Genomic DNA, 24966 nt, shown 5'->3' with positions numbered 1-24966 from the left:
GCGATTTCTTCGAACCAACCTCAACCAAACCTCTTCCAACTCTTACCCAAACTCAAAAACAACCTCATAACCACACTCCACTCATCCCAAGCACCCCAAACATCTAAAACCTAAGCACATGCATCCAAAAACTTAGATTTCACCATAGCCACTCCTAAGCTCTAAAACTCAGTAAAAACCAGCTAATCATCAAAGTTTAGAGTTTAGACCTTATACCTTTGATAGAATTTCGACTACAAGCTGCCTCTAGACTCCTTTTGCTTGCTCCTCCTTAATCTTTGCCCTGAATTTCCCAAAGTCCCCATCAAATTCTACTCATACACCATAGTTCATAAACCAAACCAGCAACTGAAGAGATTATAGAATCTTATCTCAAGTGATGGCCTAATCTTGCTAAACCCTTGTCAAACCCTCAACCTTAGCTCAGTAACCTTGTGGCTTAATTGGGCTAGCTTCCCCCTGAGTTTTACTCCAGAAATCCTCAATAAATTGCTGAAGAAAACCTGAACCGACTTAGAGAAACTCTCTCTGTTTTTCCTCTTTCTTTTCCCTTCCTTTCCCTTCTTTTTCAGACTTCTTTGATATTCTACAAATTCCACTAACATAAAGCCTTAGTATAATCTAACTTCTGTAAAGCAAATGACCATTATGCCCTCCCTATTAATTCTAACCCTTTAGTCCACTTAAGGGCATTTTAGTCATTTCACCCAATTCCCGCTAATTCCTCGAGTGTCTTTATTATTTACCCCTAGTTCCCGATACCTAATTAATCACCAATAATGTTCCTCACCATCAAAATAAACTCCAGTATATCCGCTAGATTCCCATTTATACCCCTGAGCTCACCCCGAGCCGGTATAAATCCCCGCTATGACTTTTCCGCTACTTTGCTCACTAGGATCGTCTCGAGTCACAGATCACAAATATATCCACATAATAATGTGGTCTCGACAATTATCACTTATATCAAAGCAGTTATGCCCATAATGGCCAAAATTACAATTATGCCCTTCTAACCTAATCTGGGCCTATATGCATATTAACACACATAGTCATGCATCTCAAATACTCAAGTAATCATATAACATGCTTTAAATCATAATCATGCATCTTAATCATTAAAACCACACATAGCCTCCATTATGACCTCCATGCACACTAATCAAGGCCCTTAAGCCTTATTAGTGAGTTTGGGTCGTTACATTAATAATGTATCTGTAATTCAGTTTAAGGTAGGAAAACCTATTGTTTGTCCAATTAAGAAGAAGAAGGGTCGTGGAAAGAGTGTTGGCAAGGATAAGACTGAAGTTAGTTTGACTAGTGCGGGTGAGTCTACAAGTCCTTGGAAGAAAAAATCAATTTTCTTTTAGCTTGAATATTGGGAAAAGTTACTTTTGCGACATAATTTAGATGTCATGCACATTGAGAAAAATGTGTGTGATAGTCTAATAGGAACTTTGTTAAATATTCCAAGTAAAAGTAAGGACGGTATTAAAGCTCGGAAAGACTTGGCTGCATTGGGCTTGCGAAAAAACCTACATCCAAAAGCTGGCCCTAATAGAACATTTTTACTGGCAGCTTGTTGCACACTCACTAAGGGTGAGAAAAAAGAACTTTGCAATTGTCTATACAATATTAAAGTTCCAGAAGGGTATTCTTCAAACATAAGAACGTTGGTGGATATGAAGAATTTGAATTTGGTCGGCATGAAATCTCATGATTGTCATGTCCTATTCCAACACATTCTACCTGTGGCTATTCGTGGTGTGCTACCTAGAAAGGTTGGAGAAATAATCACACGGATGTGTTTGTTTTTCAAGTATTTATGTTGTAAGACGATTGATGTTTCAACGTTAGACAATTTACAAGTGGAGATTGCTATAATCTTATGTTACTTAGAGCGATTCTTCCCACCTTCTTTTTTTGACATAATGGTGCATCTTACAGTCCATTTGGTTAGAGAGATTAAACTATGCGGACCTGTTTATTTAAGATGGATGTATCCCTTTGAGCGATACATGAAGATTCTTAAGAGTTATGTTAGAAATAGTAGTAGACCAGAAGGATGTATTGTTGAATGCTATATTGCAGAAGAAGCCATTGAATTTTGTTCAGAATACTTGCATGGTGTGACAAGTGTGGGTGATCAATCTACATTAAATAAAAGTAATGGTGGTTATGGTGGAAAAGGTGGTGTTATATGCTCAATAACTCAAGATGAAAGACATGAAGCACACTGTCTTGTATTGCAAAACATTGATGAGATTCAACCTTACATCGAGTAAGTTATCTTAGACAATATGATATCATAAAACATTATTGTGATATTTGTATTGATTCATACTAATTTTGCATAAATTTATGAAGGAATCATTTTGTTTGGCTTCGGAAAAAATATCCATCTAAGTCAAAGAACCAAAAATGGATCCAAGATGAACACTATTGTACGTTTAGTACTTGGTTAGAGAACAAGGTATTGATTTGAGTAAATAATTTTAAATATTTTGTTTTGATTGCATGACATGTTATTAATTATTATTTCATTTTTTTTAACAAAGGTTGCAATTGAAGTGACCCACACGTCGTGTCATGTGTTGGACATAGTTAAGTGGATTTCTCGTGGTCCTCCTCTGAATGTGTTTAAGTACCCATCATACATCGTCAATGGTACTTAATTCAATACTTTGGAACGAGATAATGTAAGAACCACACATAATAGTGGAGTTTGTATTGTAGCAAAAACTATGCAAATCTCTAGTTCAAAGGACAAAAATCGTGTAGAGTGTAATATGATATTTTATGGAGTAATCCAAGAAATTTGGGAATTAGATTATACTACAACTAGAGTGCCGGTCTTCTTGTGTGATTGGGTGAAAAGTGACAAGGGAGTAAAGGTTGATGATCTAGGTTTTTACTTCAGTTGATTTAAATCGAATTGGGCACAAAAATGATCGTTTCATAATGGCAACACAAGCCAAACTAGTTTTTTATGTGAATGATCCATCAGACAAGCAATGGTCAGTCGTGGTTCCTACTCAACCGATAGATTGGAGAGACAAAGAGAATGATGTACATGACTTACCACTCCTTCAACAACCTGTCACAATTCCCGAACCACAGCTTACCGAATACCATATTGACGATGGTGTAGATGACGATGATATTTGTTTGCGTTTTGATGGTGATGGTGTATGGGTTGATCATATACTGTGATAAATGTTGACTAGTTTTTTTTTCTTCTGAAGGTTGGATTTGTTCATTTTATATTTAATTTTCCTATCATATTGACGATTGTCTATTAACATTGTTTATAATCGTTTCCTTTTCAGATATTTCCATGGCTGATTCAGGAGGTTTTGATGAAGATTGTCCACTTCCTGGACTTGATGATGATTGTCCACTTCCTGGACTTGAAAATAGTGTTGGTCAGTAGGAGAATGATGACATTGCTATAGTGCATGTGAGATATGTTAGGGGACTATGTAGTATGGACATAGCCAAGATGCGAAGTGAAGGTGTTAAGGTACCGATCAAGTTCAATGAATATGGACAAGTGATTGGTACAATGAGATCAAAATTGGGATCAATGATCGGATCAACTATCAAGAGGTGTGCTTCAATCACACACGCGAGCTGGGATAAAGTCCCTAAATCAGACAAAGAAAATTTTTGGGAAATCATTAAGGTATTTTCTCTATCACTATAATATATGTTGTTTGTATTTTTAATGTAGACTAACGATATGTATTGTTTTCAATTGTAGGCTACATTTGACATAGACCATAAAGCAAAAAGAAAAATTATGTCAAGGGCGGCAAAACGATGGAGATCATTCAAATCCCATCTGACTAAGGTATGCATCTATGATGTACTTGATGCAAATCCAACCATCAAGACGTTCAATATGCCAAGAGGTTACTCACAGTTGATCGCTAAAACAGAATGGGATGAGTTCTGTGTTTCACGCATGACTGATGATTGGAAGAAAATAAGAAAAATACATCAAGATCGTCGAAAAAAAAATAAACACAACCATCATATGTCACGAGGTGGGTATTTGTTGGCACTGGAAAGGCTGCAACAAATTTTTTTTGGACTCGAGGTGTCTGAAATCGACAGGTCACAGTTGTGGTTGGTGGGACATTCTAACAAAAAGGGTGAGCCGGTTGGTACCGAGGCAACAAGCGTAGCTCGCAACATAGTAAGTGCACTACATTTAATATAATTGGATTACTTATTTTTAATGAGAATAACTATATTTCTATATTTTGTTTGCAGGAGCACTTTAATAAGCTCATGAGTGAAGGAAAATTTGAACCTAATGGGTCTAAGGATGTGCTTACTATGGCATTAGGCACCCCTGAGAGCAGAGGGCGAGTGAGGGGTATTGGGCTCGGTGTAACGCCTAGCCAATTATGGAAAACCCCACTATCCAGTAAGAAAAAGGGAAAGGAATTTGAGGCTTCCTCAGTTGAGGCTCAATTTGCAATGATGGAAGAAAAATACCGTCAACAAGAAGAAACAATGAAACAACAACAGGAAATGATAAAAAGACAAGAGGAAATGATGCGACAATTTATGGAACAGATGAAAGGACAACATAGTGGCTTTGGAGGATCTTCTCATGCGTCAGTGCCAAACTATGGATCACCTATAGATCAGGTGACACCATCTCATCAAGCATCATCGAAATCGCAGCATCAACCTCTAGCACCCCCGCCCCCGCAACCAGAAGAGGCACCTGTGTTTATCCCCACTCCTGGCTCAAATCAGGTATAGCTTTATCTTTTTAAAATCTAAATTTGTGAACTTGTATAACATATTTATACATATCTAAATATGTGCAGGATAAAATGATTGAATGAAAATTTGCATTAGGCTCTATCACCAACATCGTTGGTAGAGGATACATTCTAGTTACTAGTAGCTCAGACGTACATGGAGAAAACATAGAAGAAAACTACTGCGGTGCAATTGAGTTTGCTGACCAACTTGATGCTCTACTTGTTAACACGATCCCTAACAGTGAGATTTATACAGTCAAACAAGCTATTGGGAGTTTGATACGTTGGCCCAAGTCGCTAGTCATCTTCAATGAAGCGACACAGGTAATTCTTTTAAGACTATTAAATTTTTATTTACTTATTCCATTATTAATTATTTGTTATGGGTTTATTAGGAGGTCGTTAAAAAAAAAGGAAAGCAAGCTGGGAAAAAAACTTCTCTACCATTAGCCACAAACTCAAAAACTAGTTCCAAAACGAGCGCCTAAGGAGTCATTGTCACAAGAAGTGCAACAACCATCTCCAATTTCGCCTAAGTTGAGACAAGTATATGAAATCGTCAATGATTGGCCTAAACATGATTATTCCGTTGAAGTGTCCATTGACTTTGATTTGTTTGGCCATGCTTGTGAATACTTTGCTCTATTTTGGGATGAAATACTTGAATTTTGTAGAAATGAGATGATTGGACAATCATGCATTGTCTTCTACATAAGGTATGCTAATAATATTTATTGTAAGGATTTCCTTTCATCAACTATTTAGTTTTCTTTTTAATTAATTATATTTGTTGGTAGGATTTTGTACCAGACATTGTTATTAGACGAGGAAAAGAGAGGATCATTGTTGTTTATGAATCCAAATAAGGTTTCTACTTCCGTGACTTGTGCAGATAGTCGTGCTCAAGCTTTATGTGATAGGATGTTATATTGCACGTCTAAAAAGTATGATTGGATAGTTATGCCTTATAACCATGGGTAAGTTTAATTATTATGCTTTTCATTGATACACACAAATAGAATTTAAAGTTAACAACTGTGTAATACTTGTTCTTTCAACAGGGAGCATTGGATGTTATTTTTATTATATCCCAATTGGCATTATTGTTGTTTTCTCGATCCTCTCAATGCACCATTAGATAACAGGACAGCCATTAAGGAGACCATCCATGATGCATTTGAGATGTATTTCACAGAAAGAATGAAAGCACGTCAAAAGATCAACAAACGCTCATCGGGAGTAATGTATTTCCAACCTACGATATGTTTCTATTTGTATAGTTTATGTATATGTAAAAATGTTTAAGATATTTAATACTAAGAATTGTACATGTATTACCAATCTTTATATAGTGTCGTAAACAACCAAACAATATCGACTGCGGATATTACGTTATGAGGATGATGAAGAATGTACTTATCAATGCTCCTCATATCAAATTTTTTTTGTCGAAACAGGTAATAAACAATTTACAACTACATAGTATTAATCTAGTACAATGTTTATATATGCTTTGAATTTATTACCACTAACATAATTATAATTAAATTTTTGTTTTTTTTTTCAGTTCACCTCCGACAAACCATATACTACTTAAGAAATTGACGAAGTTAGAGAAGAATGGGCAATGTCATTTTTACAATTGGTTAGAGCAAAATGAATGATGTTATAGCTAGCTAATTACAATACATGTTTAGAAATTTTAAATTTATTTCGTAAAATTATTTTGCCAATTTTTTAGTATTTTCTTTTCAAATTTCTTTTGATAGATATTCGACACTCAAATGGATATATATTTTTAAATCAAAATTAAAATTGTAGCTATATATTTTTTTTTTTAAAATTACTTTTAAGGTCATGCAAAGCGAGTCCTAAAAAATTACCCGCGAGTCCTAAAAAATTACTTAAAGGCACTCAACCCGATTTTTTAGGACTAGCGTTGCGAGTTCTAAAAACATTTTTTTAGGACTCGCAATGTTACTTAAAGGCACTCAACCAGATTTTTTAGGACTCGCATTGCGAGTCCTAAAAACTTAATTAAAGGCACTCAACCATATTTTTTAGGACTCGCAATGCGAGTCCTAAAAACATTCTTTTAGGACTCACAAAGCGAGTCCTAAAAACTTAATTAAAGGCACTCAACCAGATTTTTTAGTGTTTTAAGGCTCTCAAATAGAAGACTCACGCCCCGCGAGTCCTAAAAAATTTTTTAGGACTCGCAATGCTAGTCCTAAAAAACCCTTTTTGTAGTAGTGGACTCGCGGGGCGCGAGTCCTCTATTTGAGAGCCTTAAAAAATTGAGGTTTTTTAGGACTCGCATTGCGAGTCCTAAAAACAATGCGATTCCTAAAAGAATGTTTTTTAGGACTCGAATTGCGAGTCCTGAAAAGTTTTATTTTTTATTTTTAAAAAATTAATTTGTGGGTTTTGAATCCGGCGGCGGGGCTCTGGCGACGGTGGCGGCGCCACCATTAAAAGGTGGTGGTTCGGAAAACAAACTATTGGGTTTTAAAGCCCAAGAAGCAAGGAGTATGGTGGTGGTTTAGCTCATGGTGGCTTGAGGTGGCTGGAATATGCTCGGAAAGTTTGGGAGAAACCCATGAACGACCGAACTTCCCTAATAGTTATTTTGAGATATTAAAACATTACTATTTATGTTACGACCTAGACTTTTGTGTTTGTGTTTAAATTTGACATTTTTTAAGATTGTTATTAGCTATAATTTTTTGGATTGCTTATATTGACTTCATAAATAAATAATGTGTATATTTACTTTTTTTCTTAACAATATTATACTAATCTAGTAAGTCTAAGTCTACGATTTGATAAATAGCGTTAAAAAATATTATGTGTAACATTTTATAATTATAATATTGTATTTTAAAAATATATACCTACATTTATGAATATATATTTTTATTCATTACTTACTTTTTAATTATATATATGAATAGATGAAAAATAAAATAAAATTCTTTTTAAAAGGGAAATTTTGTCAATTAAAGCATTCCAATTCCCTTTCTTAGTTATATAAACAAGATAAAATGATTCTAATTCTTTTTCCACTAAGTTTTAGTAAACAACATAATACAATAATAATTCTGATTCTTCTAGATATTTTTCTCATTCATTTCTCTCATTGATTTATTCCAATTCTGATTACTATTTAGTAAACGTGCCATCAATGTAGCACTGAATCAGAGTATCGCGCACTAGCTAATGTCGCTACCTGCTAGTTCAAGCAATTGCTAACAAAAATTCATCTCCCAATTGCTTCTGCACCAGTCATTTGGTGTGATAATCTGGGTGTAGCTCAGCTTGCTTCCAATCCCATGTTCCATGCTCTAATAAAACATATTGAAATTGATTTTCGCTTCATTCGAGGTACATGATTTTGAGGAAAGAAATCAATGTTCAGTTCATACCTTTAGAAGACCAACTAGCTGACATACAAAACACCCTGCTGGTTCTGAGATTGACATGTCGTAGGAGAAAATTGACCATTTTTCCTAGACCGATCAATTTAAGGGAATTGTTAAGTAATAGATTTTAGTTACTTAGAACACTCCTAATAAATGAGCTAAAATGTCTAATTCTTTATAATATAAAGAAAAAATAGTTAAATAGTCTTTCAATGGATGATGTAAACTTATATTTTTTTCCCTAAATGAATATTATTTCTCTATATGTAGTGAAATACTATTCATCAAGCTATAAATATTTTATTATTTTTTTATAAACTTTTGTATATATATATGAGTGTGATATTGTTATATTTAATTATTTTATTTCTTAAAATTGAATAAAATATTTTTTTTCAAAAATATAATATTTAAATGATGTAGAGAAAAAAATAGAGAAGCTGGTGTATGGTATAATGTAAAAGTTTGAGGTAAATTATAAAAAAATATGTTTTGGTGATGTATTTTGTAATACACTTTCTCTATAATATTTAGTTAAAACTCATAAAAACATCTTCCATCAGCTCATTTATACATATATTTATAATAGCTATGCACAAACTTTAATTAATCCATATCTACATTTACATATCATTTATATAATATTTTAATATTATTATTTTTCTTTATAAGTTTCTCTCTCCCATTTAGTATATATTTATCACTACTACAAAATACCCTTTACGAGACACTTTTTTAGGACTCGCACATAAATGCAAGTCCTTAAAAATATTTATGGAGATTTTAGGACACTCATTGAGAGTCCTGAAAAAACATAATTTAGGACTCGCAATGAGTGTCTAAAAAAATATGCGAGTCCTAAAAAAATCTGGGCTAAAAAATGAGTGTTTTACTTAACAATTTTAAGGACTTGCTTTAGGAGTCCTTAATACTCTTTAAGGACTCACTTTGCGAGTCCTAAAAACAACTTTGCGAGTCCTAAAAACAACTGGACTGAAGGTAATAGTTAAAAGTAAATTATTTATATATGGTTAAATATTTTAATAATTTCTTAAAAAAAATTATAAGTTGTTAGTTTTTAAATATACTTAAAAAATAAGAACTAATATTATTTTTTCTTAATATCATTATACTTTGTATTTATATATTTTTATAATAATAACTATATATTTTTTTAACAAATAATAATAATATCTAAACCCTATCCCTCAACCTCAATCTCAATCTCACCCTCTCTCTCTCGTTCTTTTCCTTAGCCCTCAAAAACCAGTCCTCAGCCCTCCTCTTTGACAGCGTGCATGGGTCACGGCAGGTGGGTGGCTGGTGGTCGGATCACGGCGGCGGGCTCGATGCAGAGGCAGGAGACTCGGCTCTCTCACTCTGCCTGGGCTCGATGTCGCCTAGGGGTTCAAGGGCTCGACAGCGGCTGGGGTTCAAGGGCTCGACGCGCGAGTGGGGTTCTCCGGGCTGGCTGGGCTCGACGGTGCGGGGGTCTCAGGGGGTGGGATCGATCGTGCAAGGACGGCGCAGGGAGGGGTTGGGCTGGGATGGGTCTGGGTCGACTGTGCAGGGAGGGTGGCTAGGCTCGGGCTGGGACGGTGGCTGGGCTCGGCAGGGACGGTGCAGGGAGGGGCTCGGGCAGGGACGGTGGGCACATGCCAATGAAAGGGACAAAAAGGTATTGTTATTGTAATTGTGAGTCTGTACATGTTTCCTGTTTTCTTTTGTTTTATTATTTTTCACAGGGCATTAATTCTTAAGCATAAAATATCAGTGTTGATTATGTCGTTTGGATTTATGGTCTCTATCTTCTTTCCAGTTACTTGCACTAGAAACAGGATCACGTGAGAACCTTTGTTTCCTTTTGAATTTTATATGGATTGACTGTGATTGTTTAGTTGTCAATTATAACTAAACTACTAATTTAGTTCATAGCAATAAAAAGCTACTATGGGGTTAGAGAGCTCCTTTCGTGGATGTTTTTGGGTGCATTTGATTTTTTACACACCATTTAGGCTCTGTGAAAAAAGAAAAAAAAATTAATTTAATTTGTTGATTTGTGTCTTTTAATTTTAGTCTTTGCTGGTCTATTTGGCATGAGACTGTCTAGAGACCAAAAATCTCTTTTGGGAGTGCTTGGATGAGATTTTGAAAGCATTTTATTTGTTTGGATGGTTTTTCTAAGTAAGCTGCTTGGATGAGATTTTGACAGTATAATATCTCTCAGGTGTCCTTTTTCATTTCCCTTTATACCATATTTTTGCTTTCTATCTGTTTTCCATTTTAGTGATTTGCCATAAAAAAAAATTAGCTTGGTAGAACTGTTCTCTTGTATGAAATTAGGTCGCCAAGGTCTTTTGCCACCTTGCAATCAATTCTAGCACAATTGATCACGTACAATATTTTGTATTTTCACAATGATGAGGCTTTTGACCACAAACTTAATCAAGAACATATTATAGTAACAAATATAATATCATTACTATGGTTATTTAAAAATGAATTGTGATTTGGTTGATTCTATTTTTCTAGACAGTGTTGTTTTTATCATATTATTATGGTGTGGCAACTCTTTTTTATTTTCTTAGGAATGACCTTCTTTTAGGCATATGAGTATCCTCCCGCCTATAACTGGATCAACAGTCAGTTTTTTGTTGGAGGCTTCATCTGATTCAATGACTAGAAGTAACATCTAATTTCCTATAAACAGATGTCTTTCCTCTTTATCTATTTCAAGCATGTGCTTACATGTTCTGACCTTTTTGTATTCTTTGAAATAGTATGCATATTTTTTATAATAGAATCAATCTCATGTTTGATGTCTTAATCTAATTTTAAAATGAAAGGGAAAGGAACCATATAATGTGAAATAGGGTATCTATGTGTAGCTGTGTGTAATTACACATATTTGAATATTTGATTTCATATTCAAGATCATTGACAAACTAAAGAATGGAAACCACTCCAATATGTGTACCATATAATGTGAAATAGGGTATCTATGTGTAGATGTGTGTAATTACTGATTTTTTTTTTGCTGCTTCTTTAATGGCTACTACTTGTATTTTGCTACTAGCTTTTGGTATATTTCTTGACTGGATTTTGGTGCATTTTGCAAATGGTTTGAATGGATTAATATGATTAATTTGGTCAATTCTGAATTGATTGATATTTTTGGGCTTAAAATTGAGTTTTGCTTTTGTAGGTTTTTGAAATATGGGAACTAGCAAAACGGAAGTAAATTTCAGAAGATTACTTGCTGCTGCACCTAAACAGCAGAACCAAGGAAAGCTTGTTCATGTATTCTTTTTCAACTCTCAACTTCTATAGTTTTTGTTTTTGGTAATGGGTGTGTGATTAAATGGGTTTAAGTTTGGAATTAGCATCATTTTTTGTCCCTTTTTTCTATCGTTAGCCAATCTTTTTGCGGTTTCTGTAACTCAACTAAGTTAAATTTTATTTATTGTATTTCTGGATAGGCTTTTGGAGCATAGCAATATCTAATAGAGCGGAAATGTACGTCTGTATAAAGGAAGTTGAAGAGCTATGGAAGCTGGTATGAGTATAACTTAGTACTCTTTTCATGTTAACATTTTCATCTCTTAACAATAGAATTAGTAATTGATTTGGTAATTATGTTTCCCTATGATCAAATGAAGGAATGTGTATGTGTTTATTCTCTAATTGCTTTAGTATTGCACTTTAGTGGAGTTTGAATATCTTAGATATTCATCCGTAGTGAAGTAGGTTATGAGAATTCTGTGTGCTGCGGTGATAATGGAAGATTGAGAACTTGCATGTCTTAGTAAAGTAGGTTCTGAGAATTTTGTGTGCTGCGGTGATATATGGATGAAAACATGTGTCTTGTTTGATTTGTTTGACATGTTGGTGTTGATTGTGAGAGATGGCTAGGCTAGTAAATTAGGGGATATGCTGTCCGATTTTCTATAGATTTTTTTGTACTTAGTTTTGTGTGGAAATATGAAAAGATGACTGCCATAATGATAAATTTGTGATCCGGATATTTAACATTTGACGGTCTAATTAATAATTAAGTTTATTATAGAATTTTAAATACATACTTAGATCTGAGATAAATTTTTAATTACTAGAATAGGCTAAAAAAATACTATGTTTAGTTGAAACTCACTATACATCCAAGATAGGATTCAAATTAATGATGTGTTTTTCATAATTAATCAAGTAACTAAGTACTACTAATGTCTTGTCACTTAAGTTCCTTCCCACTTGAATCATAACATCATAATAAATAATAAGTCGGCGTTAAAGTTTTAACAAAATTAGAGATTAAGAGGTGAATTATTATTAAAAGGGTCTCTTAAAAGATGCTTAATTAGATGCTTAATTTAGTCAAAATTATTTGATTTGAATGTAATTTGCGTAGCTTAATTATGCATTTTCACTTTGATTTGATTGTTAAAAGCCAAATGATGATGATGTGTGCATTGTTTTTTTGTTTAGTTATTATTTTATTTTATTTTTATTGTCGGCTAGGTGTATTATTGGCATCCATAAAGTTGGATCAATAGAAAGTAAAAATTGTATTTATAAGTTTGAATTATAATATATTTATAATTAAAGAATTTTTTTATAATGTGCAGGTCTATATTGAGATGCTTTTATTTGGCGCAATACTAGACAACATTGACAGTTGAAGTTTTTAGAATAAAAAATATATTTCACCAACATTTGATACATTTCTTGTTTATTATTTGGTGATGATAAAATTTGATTGTAGTATAAACCATCATGTAATATGATTTTGTAAGCCGAGTAGACTAAATACTGAAGTTATATTTTTGAGTAATTAATAAAAAAATATTTTGTTATATTTTCTTTTGAAATTTTAGAAATCTAACATATATAATACATTTTGGACACTCAAAGGGATATATTTTTTCTAAATAAAAATAAAAATTGTAGCTGCATTTTTTTTAAAAAAAATTACTTTTAAGGACATGCAAAGCGAGTCCTAAAAAATTACTTAAAGGCACGCAACCAGATTTTTTAAGACTCGCATTGCGAGTCCTAAAAACTTAATTAAAGGCAATCAACTAGATTTTTTTAGGACTCGCAGCGAGTCCTAAAAACTTAATTAAAGGCTTTCAACCAGATTTTTTAGGACTCGCACAGTTTTTTAGGACTCGCAAAGCGAGTCCTAAAAACAGTATTTAAGGCTCACAAATAGAGGATTCGCAATGCTAGTCCTAAAATACTTTTTTTGTAGTAGTGTATTATTTATTTTTTTCTTAATTATTTTATTTTACTTTAATTAATAAAATATGTTTAAGAATATAATATTTAAATGATGTAGAGAAATATATAGAGAAGCTGATGTATGATATAATATAAAACATGGAGGTAAAATAAAAAATATGTGTTTCGGGATAATATTTTAAAAGATGAAGTAGAGCATATACATTAAGAGTGCTCTTAGTAGTTGGGTCTGTTATGTAATATTCTGGTGCTTTTCTTTATTCTAGTTAATCCCTTGTAACCACTTGTTTCAGTATATAAATAGTACACTCTTTGCTCTCAGATAACTATCTAGATCTCATTTTCTCATTTACTCTCTAGAATTGACTCTAAAAATAATAAAATCATTGCATCTGTAGTGATTCAATACATATAACATATTTTACATGTAAACAACTAGCGTCGTCTTTTTTGACAAACAACTTGCAACATTTGATCTTATAAGAAATAGCTTAAATATACGCATAATCATTTGTCTTGTCCTCTTTTAGCATTTTAAGTTTTAATAATAATTCTCAATTTTTTTTTAATTTACACTATCAATTTTATAATTATTGAAATAATTTTTTTAGTAAAAGTGATTAAGTATTATTTAAGTAATAAATACAATAATTTCACAGACTTATTCAAAATTGATAATAAAGACCCATTAGTTAAGTAAATTTTAAAGTGCTGCTTGTAATATATATAATATATATACATATGTGACGATATTAATTATTTCACCGGCAGGGGTATATATATAATATTGTAAGTCTCACTTAAGAACTTCTGAACTATATGACTCTTTCCGATATTATTACGAAGTCGTCGTATCCTCGAATATATGAGATGTCACAATTCATCTTTAATATATGGTATTCGAAATTTTGAAGAAGCTTTTATAATTATAATTGTATCTAAAACCAATGAATATATTTAATTTCTTCTACAAATTATGATAAAGCTAGATTGTGTGTTTAAACAAAGTTCAGCATGTGAAAAGAAAAATTACGAAGCGAGAACTGTATTTCTGATATACATTTGTATATTCATAAGATCAACACTTTTGAAAAGTAGTTCAAGGGAAAAAAAAAAAAAAGGTAAAATAACACTATGGTTTGTCAGTTATTTAATTTTATATTGGCTACCAGGCCCAATATATTACTATAAACCCTGTATTGAAATTGCAATTTTTTTACGCGCTCTTGTGTTTGTTCATATCTGTTGCCAACTTTATAAGGAAAATTGTTTATACAAATGATATAAACGTATATATACAACTTTATCTTGCAATAAGTTTAAACAAGGTATATATATATATATATATATATATATATAAATATATATTTATTTTCCATTGCGGTGGTATATCCTAAGTTCCCATCTTGTATACACCTAACATATTATTGAGTTGAGGAAGTCAAATGGTTGAATTGAAGTGTTAAAATAATAAAAGTAATAACACTACAAATTAGTATTATTAATTAAGGCATCAGTGTTGCTCATGGATCATGATATTAATCTATACATACATATATGAAGTATTTCAAAGTTTTGTGATTAAAATAATATGGTATCATATGTGACGACGATCATTTGACAATTTCTATATACAGGGTAACTTACTCCAGTACTCAAACTCTTCATATTTTTCTCTGTATTCAGTACTAACTGTGAATAAATCAACCACGCTCGATAAAAAAAATAGTTTAATCGACTTATTGTCAATTATATATGACAATCTTTCCCCACACGGGCCACACCCATATAAAAACTAATCTATATACGAGTGACTCTTTGTAACATTATTGGTCAACAACTCAACCACCCACTCAAATCTTAATATAATGATCATCCCACTTCGAGTGCCTGTGAAATTTTCAACTATCACCTCTACTCGGTCCAACCAATTCACCATCCGCGAAATAACCCAAGTCTCCTATACCCCAGAGCGCTCCTGCCTTATATAAATATATACTAGCATCGTAAGATAGCAGAACACAACTACTAAATCATTCTCATTCTCCTTGGCTTTGAACTCTAGAAATTAACACAAAACTTTGGAGAGAGAGAGACCGCACAGGCCAAGGAAGCAGTACTGTACTCAGACGTCTAACGCCTATAAGTTCTTATACTCCATATTCAAATGGGTAGCCTCGGCGACTTTCAGTTTCCCCTAAGCAACGGTCTTTCCAACATGGCAGATGGGGCAAGCACAAGCCCTTTGGACCCTGAGGAGTTCCGGCGCCAAGGGCACATGGTAATTGATTTCATCGCCGATTACTATAAAAACATTGAGAAGTACCCAGTTCTCAGCCAAGTCGAACCCGGTTACCTCAAAAAACGGCTCCCAACATCGGCGCCGTTCTATCCGGAATCCATTGAGACGATTCTTGGTGACGTCCAGGAACACATTGTTCCGGGCATAACTCACTGGCAGAGCCCCAACTACTTCGCATACTTCCCTTCCAGCGGCAGCATTGCGGGTTTCCTAGGGGAAATGCTCGCCACCGGCTTCAATGTCGTTGGATTCAATTGGATGTCGTCTCCCGCTGCCACCGAGCTGGAGAGCATAGTCATGGACTGGCTGGGCCAAATGCTCAGGCTCCCTAAGTCCTTTCTCTTTTCTGGAAACGGAGGCGGTGTCCTACAAGGAACCACCTGCGAGGCCATCTTGTGTACACTCGTCGCTGCCCGTGACCGAACCCTCAAAATCATTGGAAACGATAATATCGGAAAGCTAGTCGTTTATTGCTCCGACCAAACGCATTGCGCGTTCAAGAAAGCCGCCCAGATAGCCGGGATCCACCCCAACAATTTTCGAGTCATCCCCACAACTCTTTCATCCTCGTTTGCCATGTCGCCTAAGGCTTTACGAAACACAATAATTGCCGATGTTGAGGCTGGACTTGTTCCTACGTTTCTGCTTGCCACCGTAGGGACAACGTCCACCACAGCTGTTGATCCTCTCGGACCGCTATGTGACGTGGCAAAGGAATACGGAATGTGGGTCCACGTCGACGCGGCCTACGCTGGGAGCATATGTATTTGCCCGGAGTTCCGTCATTTCATCGACGGGGTCGAAGGAGCCAACTCCTTCAGCTTCAACGCCCATAAATGGTTCTTCACCACCTTGGACTGCTGCTGCCTTTGGGTTAAAGACCCCGCAGCGTTGACGCAATCACTGTCGACGGACCCAGAGTATCTCAAGAACAAGGCCACCGAATCGAAGCAAGTCGTTGACTATAAGGATTGGCAGCTTGCTCTCAGCAGACGATTCCGTTCTCTGAAACTATGGCTTGTTCTCCGAAGCTACGGAGTTGAGAAATTACGTGGCTTTCTTCGTAGCCATGTCAAGATGGCCAAACTATTTCAGGGGTTTGTACAAGCTGACGACAGATTTGAAGTCGTTGTTCCGAGAAATTTTGCCACTTTGTGTTTCAGAATATCGCCATCAGCAATAAATAATGGTACCGAAGCTCATGTACTGTCCGAGATTAATGGTCTCAGAAGGACTGGTGCTGCTACTACTAAAAAAATGCTATCCGAGAATGAGATCAACAGTAAGCTCATGGACTCCATTAACCGTTCAGGTCGAATCTATATGACCCATTCGGTTGTTGGTGGAATTTTTTTGCTGCGTTTTGCGGTTGGTGCGAGTCTGACAGAGGAATCCCATGTCATTGAAGCTTGGAACGTGGTCAAACAACATGCAGATATTATCCTAAATACACACTACTCCGACTTTTGTCCCAGTCAATAATGATTTCTTACACGTATATGTTCTTACATTCTTTTATATAAGAAGTACGTATTTTTTATGTACACACTTTTTATTCAAACATATTTCATTTGTTGCCCATTATTTTTGCAAAATATCTTGTGTACCCACTATTTCCAATCATTTTCATATAATACCATATATTTTGCAAACATAAATATTTAGTATCCTAATTGATAAAATTTTGTTAATATGACCAAACTATCAGTAGTTATATATAATCTGTAGCTCATATGATTGAGAGTAATTTGATTAAATTAATAAAAATTTATTAATTAAATTTAAGTTTAGTGTACTAAATATGTACAATTTTAAAATGCAGGGTACAAAATATGTACAATTTCAAAATACAAGGTACTAAATTAACATTATTTGTAAACACATGGTACCAAGATGATATTTTGCAAAAATATAAGGTACCAAATGGTTACCTACCCATATTTTAATTCTTTCTCTCTATCAAAGCAAAGGTTTATTCTTTTTTTCCCATTTCACACTACGTTTAAAAATCCTTTTAATTGCCAATTTGTTGACACTAAAATGAATGCAAATTGCTAAGGGACACCTTAGTACCCAACAACACAATGAGGTATCATATAATTATTTGTATAATTTAATATCGATTCCTACTTATTTGAATTTAATACATATTATAGAATATCGTTACCTAATTATAGATTGTCACTATAACTCATATGGTGTGCGACAACTTAAAATATCAAATACCAACCCTCCAAATGCATAGATTGAGTCGTACGATCCACCTATTGGTGCAAATGACATTTCATCTCCCTTACAAAATCTAAAAGTACAATCTAGTGCAAGTCATCTTTTGACCAAGTGATAACTCTCTTTTTCTATTACTTATTTATCAAGGAATAAAAAATTTCGGTCTAATTAAAATATTTGACGAATCGTATGTGTACACGTTTATAAATTTATTTAAATGACATATATGTTAAATTTATGTAAATGACATATATGTCAAATTTTGAGCGGTTGCTAGTGGGACGTGGAGAATACATATATAATTTTGTTTGGAGATAAAAGATTTTTATTATTATTTATTGAGTTGGTGTTGTAAAGGATAATAATAATAATAATAATAATAATAATAATAATAATAATAATAATAATGCCCCTTCGCCAAATGAACTATATTTATATTGCAATTTACACTTTCGTCTACTTTCAATAATTTTTAACTAAGTGGTCTCTCGTTAATGAATCTTTTGTACTAATTTTACCTTCAAAATAAAATAAGACAAAAAAAATAAAACAAAAGCCTTAAATTATCATATTCTTCCTCACTCCCTCTCACACCCACCCACCTACACCCATCCACACCCATTTCGGCCGCCACCATCACTGACGATTGCCATCGACCACTGACCACCACCGGCCATCCACATCTTTGCACACTTCGACACTAAGGATTGCAAACATCTATTTCAAATGTAAGTTTATATTGGTTTTTATTGTTAATGGAATTTGTTTTTTTTGTAGATTAAAAGTTTAATATGATTATTTTGGTAGATTATAAGTCTTAGTAAGGAATTAGGTTTATTTCAAGATTTTTTATTAGAGTTTAAAGCTTGAAAATTTGAGAAAATTAAAGGTGAGTTCAACCATTTTTGGGGAGAGAGCCTCAGAATTTTCGACATCCTATCTAATTTTTAGACCAATCGTTGTATATTTTCGACTATTAGTCTGAATTTTAGACCACGTGTCCAAATTTAGACTGGTAATTTAATTTTCAGATAACATGTCATATATTTTCGACTACTTGTCGAATTTTCAAATAGTGCTTTGAATTTTCAAATAGGGTGTCAAATTTCTAGATTTTCATGATTCATATCATGATTAATATTTTTTATATAATTTTTTAATTTCATTAATACCAATTATTTGTATTTTTTTGTTGTATTATTTTTTTTCAGATGTTATCGAAAAAATATTGTAATATTAAGTAACGGATTAAGGAAAAAGAATGAAGTCTCATGGAAATGGACTTCAAATGACTCACGATCAAGATCAAGTTTTTTATGAATTAACTTAACTTTTGACGAGTTAGTTGAATATATTTATAGTCTATGCTTGAAATTATACACGACTGGATTTTGGAGGATAGCTTATGCAAAAATCTATTTGCCTCTTGGAATAGAATGGGATCTGGAAGAAGTTAAAGCTCAAGTTGTTATCAAACCAGTGAAGTTGAATCCCCGAGGAAGACCAAAGACAAAACTAATTCATTCGAGAATAGAGTTTCCAAATGATAAGACTAATTTTGCACCTAAATCATCATCAAACAAAAAAAAAAGAGAAAGGTTTCCAATGTTGAAGGGAAAAAAACAACGAAAGTATTCCAATTGTGGATGTTATTGGAGTACTTAGACATTTTCACACTTTTATACAGGTAGTCGAAATTATTAGTAGACAATCTGTCGAAATTTTCAAACAAGCAATCTAATTTTTAGACAACATGTCGAAATTAATAGACCACCCATCGAAATCATCAAACAACTTGTCAAAATGGGTGGACAAACAATCTAAATATCAGACTATCTGTCAAAATTGATACATAACTTATCAAAATTCATTTAAAACCTGTCGAAATTTACAAAGAAGCTTTCCAAATTAACCATTACTTAAAATTCTAGACATATCAGTCTAAAATATTAAAAATGAGTAATAGATATCCAATACAACTGATACATCAACAAAATACCATTAAAAAACATCTTCAGAAGTCTATAACAATTTGATACTTGTCATTTTCTTATGTATCTTAATCCATATATATTGTAGATTTTACATCACCCTTTTTTTGAGTTTTTTTCCCACTACCCTTTTTTTGGTAATGAAGATAATTTTTCTTCAAACTCACCTTCAAATTATATAATGTGGGATTATAATATTCTCTACCCCATGAATATTTGTTAAAGACATCTAAGTCCTACACAATACCCCATGCTCTACTCCCCTAGATGTCATTGCTCCTGTGCAAGTACCACTCTTTCCAAGAAGTATAGCAAAGCAATGCAAATGATCCTAGTTTTTTTCAATATATTTCTACCTTTTTTTCAAGTCCCCTACCAGATTTTTTATTTTTTGGTTCATATTCGCAAACATGTTTTCCAAGTCTTTTAGAGTAATGTGCCCTTTCAATTCACTAATATACTCTTTTTCTAGCCTATCAATGTTTCTTAGATCACCAATGTTTAGTCATTGTATTCTCCTCAATTAAAGCCACTATTCAATGCAAAATCGTGCATTGAAAACCTAACAGGATGACCACTAATACTGAATCATATCTCTTTCTCTTTCTTAATTTCTTAGTGGATCAATTGTCCATTACTTTTAGCTAGATCAATTACTTGAAAATGATCAAACAGGAAGCTTTAAATTCTTCCAAATCTTCATAACAAGGTAAGGTTCTTATATTTCAACCATCTATCTATATATTTTGACAACCTGTTTGAAAATTTCAACGCCCAATTTAAAAATATCAACAATCAGTCTGAATTTTTCCATACAAAATCATGTCTAAAGCATAAAATTTTAAATTACACAAAATTATCAAAACATTACCTATTAATCCAAGTCCAAAATAAATAAATATATAAAATGATCATTTTTTGCAGGTGGTTTTGCCGTGTCCATAACATCCACAACTGGAACATTTTCGTTACTTTTTTCCCCCTTCAACATTAGAAACCTTTCTCTTTCCTTTCTTTGATGACAATTCAGGTGCAAAATTAGTCTTATCATTTGGAAACTCTCCTCTCGCAGGAATTCTTTTTGTCTTTAGGCTGCCTAGGGGATTCAACTTCACTGGTTTGATAACAACTCAAGCTTTAACCTCTTATGGAACATCACATTCTGTTTCAGGTGGTAAAGGGTAAATAGATTTTGCATAAGTCATCTTCCAAAATTCAGTCTTCTAGAATTTTGAGCATAAACTATAAATATGTTCAGCTAACTCGTCAAAAGTTAGTTTAGTTCGTAAATAATTTTGACCGTGAGTCATTTGAAATCCATTTCCACAAGTCTTCATTCTTTTTCCACACATTACTACAAAAAAGGTTGTTCTATGCAGTTTTTTTCCTTAGTACACTGTGGTTTTTGGGAGTACCAAGCACTGCAATGTGACAGTCAGAATCCCATGATCCACAAGGAGAAAGACCGGGTAAAATTTGTGCAATCCCACATCGCCCGGGGAGGTCAAGTGTGATGATTATGAGACTGTGTAGGTATGGGACTACACAATTGAAGAAGGCTTAAATGGATTGATGGGTACTACTTGTGTAGGTATGGGACTACTTGAGAACTCCAAAGTTAAGCATGCGAGTGAGGACAAATCACGCTGAAAAGATTCGTGTTGGTTTGCAGGGCAAGTCGTCATTCCATGAAGCAATCATAGTGACGTGGGGCGTTACACGCAGTGTCTACGACTGCAGAGAAAAGTAATAACAAAACCGCAGAGAAATGTGTTTTTTTTTTTAATTTTTGGACGTGCTTCTTTATATTTTCAATTCCGTTTATATTACCTAATTTTATTAATTATTATTATATACCTAAATTTGATATAATAATATAAAATACCTAATTTGATAAATTTTTATCTAATTAAAAGATAACATATTATTATATACGTACATTCACATATCATACAAGTATTTTGTATATACATAATAAGAAAACTAGATATAGTATTTAATCATCTAAGTCAAGTAGCAAGCTTTCTAATTTGGCAATTGGCTTACTAAAAGGAATACAATGTCAAAGACGATCTACTCCAACTTGTAGTTGGAGTAGATCGTCTTTGACATTGTATTCCTTTTTGTCAAGCCACTGCAAAATTAGAAAGTTAATATAGATTAGATGATTAAATACTATATCTAGTTTTTCTTAAGCAAAAAAGAGTATAAATATAACATACTTTCTGCTTGATAACTTCTATCGGATTCAGTGCATTTACAAGATCATAAATGTACCTTAGTACATAATAACCGCATTCATGACTTTCGGGCTGTTTTGGACAAGAACCTCTCATCAATTTTGTAAATGTGCAAATGTATTCATTTTCTGAACATTGTGTGCATGCTCTACAAAAATTAAAATTAATTAAATACATATTATACTCTCAACTCTTAAAAATTAACAATGCATACATTAAAATTGAAAAACTTACTTTTCATAAGCTCCTTCATTATTGGTGGAGATTTATGATTTTTCAAAGGGTCCAAAATTATGGTCATCCCCCGCATCATCATGAACACCAACATCCAATGTCGACTAAAACAATAATAAATTATAATTATTATAAGATTAAAATCCAACCATAGTAATGATAATATTTAAGTAGTCTGTTCTTACTCAACAATCCAAGGAATGAAATATATTTGGCTTCGTCTATCCAAATTCATCATCCATTTGGCTATAAGATCCACCGTATTATTTTTACTTTCATCATTGCCAATAGAAAGATGTTCGGTGTCAAAATTTTGTATAGTTGTCGTGAATTTTTGTGCATGCTTTCCCAAATGCATCTGTAGTATCAATCATGCAATTTTCAATTAATAAATTAATATCTTTTTCAATTAATATCATAAAAAAAATGGGCAGAGTTTCCTCTGTTTCTATAGCATATCCAAAATTATTAGTACCTATAAATTATATATTCAAGCAAAACATACAACAAACAACATGCATGTTTTCACCATAAGCCACCGCAGCACACAAAATTCGTAGAACCTACTTCACTAAGACACACATGTTCTCAATCTTCTATTATCCCCGCAACACACAATTTCATCTTAGAACCTACTTCACTATGGATGAATATCTAATATATTCAAACTCCTTTAATAGTTTGTTATGACATAACAGATTGAGTTTAATTTGAATTGATACATACCTCATACCAAACAGCATAGCTAAGGATCCAATATTATCCATGTAGGTTGCTTGATAAACGTCTTCCGATGTGATGAAGATAGCCTCATAATCTCCTATAAACTCTGGGTTAGTGGGAACTTGTACAACCCCATATATTCCTTTAATGGAATAGTACTCCTTCACTATAAATTTTAGACTGACGTCAATTATGTCCCATTGGTCATCAGTTAACCAATTTGAAGGTTCTGATTGAGATATTTCAACGGGGACAACTATGTGAGATTCAACTGATTATAAATGTGGGCTTGGTGATAGGGATTTGCGTTTAGATGTCGATGGGCCCTACATAATATCATTTAACATATCAATATAGTGTACACATGTAAAAATAAAATTTAAACATTTGAACAAATAATTTTATACCTGACAAGTCACGATTAAATTTTTTGGGCAAGGCAGGAATGTGTCTCATGTGTCCCCAACATATCGTATGTTACCAAAGGGAATAGGGATCTCAACTTCTTCTTGTAAGACATCTATAAGCCAAAACCTCGCAACTGAATCATCAAGTATAACACTCAATGGATGGTAACTTGACTACCCATGTTTGGTAAAATGATAACACCCTTAGACACTACATTGTCAATATTGTCGGAACACAAGCTCGGCGGTGACAGGGACTCATAAATTGATCGATCATCTTCATCAAAATGATTCGTTGTGGTTTGGTGGACAGATTGATAGAAATCACCAATAGGATAGTTTTCAGTTTGTGGTACATGTGAATATACTTGATGAAAATGATCATTTGCGTAGGAGGCAGGTCGATAGACTTCATCATTTGGATTCTCATAGCATTGACATTCGTTATCGTTTGGATTCTCATAGTATTGTCCTTCATCATAGTATTGTCACTCATCGTTGTCCTCATTGTATTCCTCATTTTGAGCTAATTCCTCTTTTGTTGTAGATTTATGTCTTTTTAGCTCTTCAATCTCAGCTTTTAGCCGAGCAATCTCCTCTTTTGCAATCATTTTCTTCGGTTTGTTTCCAAACATTTTGGACACAGTCGCAATGAACCATCAAAATAATCAACCAAGTCAATCAATAAATCAAGCTATATAATTCTTAAAAGAAAACAACTATTATAAAGTATCACACCCGCCATCTCAAACACGACCTGGGTGTTCTAGTGTCCCTAATGCTTGAGTCAAGATGTCATCTCGACCCCAAGTTGTAATTTCACCACGACTCAATTTTTCTTTGACCTCCTCCTAATCAAGATATTTTTTGGTAAAATTAGTTTATATAAATAAAACCAATATGTTAATTACAAAACTGTAGAAAACTTAATATCTTATTGACAATCTGTCGGTCCAACTCTGCCACAAGAACTTTATTTTTTTCACGCGATCTAAGCCAAACTTGATACCTCTCCGAATTTTGAATATTTCGTTCTTTTTTCTACAACATACAAGAAAATTATAGTTATGTGTTGCGATAATATCAACCATTATTTAAACTTGAATATCAATTATACTTACCAAATCTTCTCTTATATTAGCCATTCATCTACAAGATGTTTGATGCCTTGACTTCATTTGTAATGCACATGCTTTTTGTTCTTGATGCATTTTTTGAAACTCTCGACTTAGACAACTAGCTACAAATTTTAACCATTCTCTTTCGTCAAGTATATCGCTATACTTCTTGGGGGAAATTTGAGTTCTTCCATCATACCCATTTCAACTAAAGGTTTGATGTGCTCGGTAGTGAGTTCACTTTTAAAATCCTTCATTATATGACCAGCTTTGTTCAA

The 24966-nt window shown here is 33.4% G+C and overlaps 1 protein-coding gene and 1 long non-coding RNA gene across 2 annotated transcripts; both read left to right on the top strand.

Annotated features, from left to right (window-relative positions):
- The first annotated feature begins 9406 nt into the window (after nucleotides 1-9406).
- On the top strand, nucleotides 9407-13058 carry LOC133824189 (uncharacterized). Its single transcript, XR_009888493.1, has 4 exons — nucleotides 9407-9884; nucleotides 11412-11506; nucleotides 11686-11762; nucleotides 12829-13058. It is a non-coding gene; the product is annotated as an uncharacterized LOC133824189 (long non-coding RNA).
- Nucleotides 13059-15481: 2423 nt separating this feature from the next.
- LOC133824188 (tyrosine decarboxylase-like) lies at nucleotides 15482-17428 on the top strand. The gene has a single exon (XM_062257060.1). It carries the CDS (start codon nucleotides 15612-15614, stop codon nucleotides 17226-17228), a length of 1617 nt encoding a protein of 538 aa, XP_062113044.1. The 5' UTR covers nucleotides 15482-15611; the 3' UTR covers nucleotides 17229-17428.
- Nucleotides 17429-24966: the final 7538 nt, after the last annotated feature.

The sequence above is a fragment of the Humulus lupulus genome, chromosome 3 (assembly GCF_963169125.1).
Source record: "Humulus lupulus chromosome 3, drHumLupu1.1, whole genome shotgun sequence".
Lineage (NCBI taxonomy): Eukaryota > Viridiplantae > Streptophyta > Magnoliopsida > Rosales > Cannabaceae > Humulus > Humulus lupulus.
This window is presented reverse-complemented; position numbering and strand designations above follow the sequence as displayed.

What these genes read in the sequence shown, in the direction of transcription:
- LOC133824188 (XM_062257060.1), top strand. Translation starts at nt 15,612, where the DNA reads ATGGGTAGCCTCGGCGACTTTCAGTTTCCCCTAAGCAACGGTCTTTCC.